This window comes from Dipodomys ordii, unplaced genomic scaffold, assembly GCF_000151885.1.
Source record: "Dipodomys ordii isolate 6190 unplaced genomic scaffold, Dord_2.0 Scaffold93, whole genome shotgun sequence".
Taxonomy (NCBI): Eukaryota; Metazoa; Chordata; class Mammalia; order Rodentia; family Heteromyidae; genus Dipodomys; species Dipodomys ordii.
Genome location: NW_012267309.1, coordinates 3,613,476 through 3,616,548, shown reverse-complemented (window position 1 = coordinate 3,616,548; position 3,073 = coordinate 3,613,476). Strand labels below are relative to the sequence as shown.

General features: G+C 45.3%; 1 protein-coding gene across 1 annotated transcript in view; it reads left to right on the top strand.

Annotated features, from left to right (window-relative positions):
* The first annotated feature begins 1,976 nt into the window (after positions 1 to 1,976).
* Ermp1 (endoplasmic reticulum metallopeptidase 1) overlaps positions 1,977 to 3,073 on the top strand; it is a 52,961-nt gene continuing 51,864 nt past the window's right edge. Inside the window, exon 1 of the mRNA XM_013026374.1 lies at positions 1,977 to 2,039. Coding sequence (XP_012881828.1) covers positions 1,977 to 2,039 — 63 coding nt within the window. The remainder of the gene's footprint in view (positions 2,040 to 3,073) is intronic.

The following is a 3,073-nucleotide window of genomic DNA, read 5'->3' as shown; positions in this document are numbered from 1 at the left end:
AGCTGAAGAGCTGAGGGACAGTGCTCAGGCCCAGAGTTCAGGCCCTACAACCGGACCAAAACAAAAACAAAAACAAAAAAACCAAAAACATACTTTAAGAGAAGATGATAGGGGCTGGGAAGGTGGCTCAGTGGTAGAGCGCTTGCCTTGCATGCCTGAGGCCCTGGGTTCGATTCCTCAGCACCACATAAGCAAAAAAAGAAAAAAGCTGGAAGTGGCGCTGTGGCTCAAGTGGTAGAGCGCTAGCCTTGAGCTGAAGAGCTGAGGGACAGTGCCCAGGCCCAGAGTTCAGGCCTCATGACCGGACCAAAAAAAAATAAATAAGAGAAGATAATAAAATGGCAAGCAAAACAAGATTTGATTCTTGCATTAAGTAACCACAGGCACAGACAGGCCATAGATGGTGTTATGTAAGAGCTGATGCAAATAGGCTTAATTAGGTTGAGGGATTCTTTTTTTTTAATCTTTGATTTTTTTTCTTTTTGTTCTTTTTGGCTATTCTAGGATTGAACTCAGGGCCTTATTCTTGCTAGGTACATGCTCTACCATTTAAGCCAATTCTCCAGCCCATATTTTGCTTTAGTTATTATGGTAGGATTTCTTTCTTTCTTTTTTTTTTGGCTGAGGTACCTATAGGTGTGTACCAGTATGCATGGCTTGTTGATTTCTCAATGGAGTCTCTCTTACTTTTGGCCCAGAATGGATTTGAATCTCAAGCTTCCCAGTTTTTACTTCCCAACCAGGTGGGATTACAGATTTGAGACTCTTCAGAGCTGGCCAGATTAGAATTCTTGTTTGAGGAAGTACCACTTAAATGGAGATTTGAAAGGTGAATAAAAGTAACTAGGCAATGAAGGGAAGGTTAACATCCTATGAAAGGTCCTGTTGTAGAGATGAACAAAAAGCCTTTGAAAGTTGGCCAGAGTGGCTATAGAAATGTTGTAATGTCAGATATGTAGGCAAGAGGAGCAAGACAAATGCACAGGGGGTTGTATGAAATCTGACATATTTACTTGATCAAAATCTTGCAGCATACCTTCCTAGTTGCTCATGGCAATTCAGCAACTCCATGCTGGGACACAGAACCTTGAAGCCTTGAAGAGGCCATTGTACCAGCAAGCAGAAAGAAAGCTGCTTATTGCTAGGATGGCCACTAAAGGATCTGCTGCTTAAAATCTAGGGTGACACTGAAGGAAGACCAGCTTCAGAACCTGTTCCCAGAGAACCACAGTGATGCAGTGGGTTAGAATGCTGCCTTGGACTCCATTAAATTAGATATTTCTGTTTCTCTCTTTTTTTCTCTGTCTCTCCCCTCTCTTCATTTTTTTTTATTATAGTGTGTGTGTGTGTGTGTATTTTGGTACTGGTGCCTGAATATTGTCCCTTACAATTTTCCACTCAAGGCTGGCACTGTACCATTTGAGTTACACTTCCATGGTTTTTTTTTTGTTGTTGTTGTTGTTTTGGGGGGGGGTGGCTAACTGGAGATGAGAGTCTCATGGACTCTTCTGGCCTGACTGGCTTTGAAACCATGATCATCAGATGTCAGCTTCCTGAGTACTGGGATTATTGAGGTGAGCCACCAGATTTCAGCTAGATTGCAGTTCTTTATCTGCGACTTCTAAGGTCTCCAGCTATTATCTAGGAATAAAAGTAGTTCCTTTTCAAGGTCCTTATGAAATTATGCAAGGCAAGGTGTCAAAAGATTTTTTTTTGTTCAATCTTGGGGCTTGAACTCAGGGTCTGGGCACTGTCCCTGAGCTTCTTTTTGCTCAAGGCTAGCACTCTACCACTTGAGCCACTTCCAGTTTTTTCTGTTTATGTGGTACTGAGGAATCAAACCCAGGGCTTCATGCATGCTAGGAAAACACTCTACCACTGAGCCACAATCCCAGCCAATGTCAAGGATCTTAAACCAGTGATTGGCTCAGAGCAGGAACACAGTAAGTAATAGCTTATCTTCTTTATCTGTTAAAATGGAGACAGCAATAGGGATTACCTTACAAGGTTATGAAGATTTGATTATTTTTGTGAATGCAGTATGTATACTCTGTATAGTCCTATTTATTTCTTTTTGAGGTAGGGTCTCTTAAGTAATCCAGGCTGGTATTAAACTTGCTCCATAGCATAAACTGGAACTCTGTGATCTTAACTGCCTGCCCCACCCTAGTGCAGGGATTACAAGCCAACACCCACCCAACATCAAAGCCGAAGTCCAATTTCTCATTTTAGGAGCCAGAACCTACTTTTTTTTTTTTTCTGGTGCCAGTATTGGGGCTTGAACTCAGGGCCTGGGCAATAAACTAGTGCTCTATCATTTGTGCCATGATTCCACTTTGGGCTTTTGGATGGTTAATTGGGGATAAGTGTCTCATGGATTTTCATGCTCTGCTAGGCTTTGAACCAGGATCCTCAGATCTCAGCCTCCTAAGTAACAATGATTATAAGTGTGAGCCACCTGCACCTGGCTCATTTATACTTTTAGAGGTGACCTTTTACTTTTCTCTGGCTAAGCGCTGCCCATTTCTAGGATCTTGGGAGTTTTTGCTTTTTTTTAAAACCTTCTTGCCCAAGGCCTGGGCACTGTCCCTGAGCTTCTTTTGTTCAGAGGTAGTCCTCTACCGCTTCAGCCACAGCTCAACTTCCAGCTGCTGCTGCTTCTCTCTCTCTCTCTCTCTCTCTCTCTCCTTCCTTCTTTCTCCTCCGCCTCCCTTCCCTCCCCTCCCTCCCTCCCTTCCTTTTATTGGAGATAAAGAGTCTCCCGGCTTTGAACTGCGATCCTCAATTTTCAGCCTCCTGAGTAACAAGGATTAGAGACATGAGCCCCGGCCGCCCGCCTAGATCCTGGGAGTTTTTCCATGGAAATCTCTATCTGACCACAGGCCCTTAGAGAAGAGGCCAAGTCCCCCTCCCCGCCCGCCCGGCCAGTGCCCGCCAGCGATCTCCCCAAAGGGGCGGGGACGCCGCACGCGCGCCGGGCCAATCAGGAGAAGTTTGGCCCTCTGCAGTTTCCGTCCGCTCACTAGGAGGCGCTGCGGAGGCTGCAGCGGCGGCGGCGGCCGGGGCCGGTGCG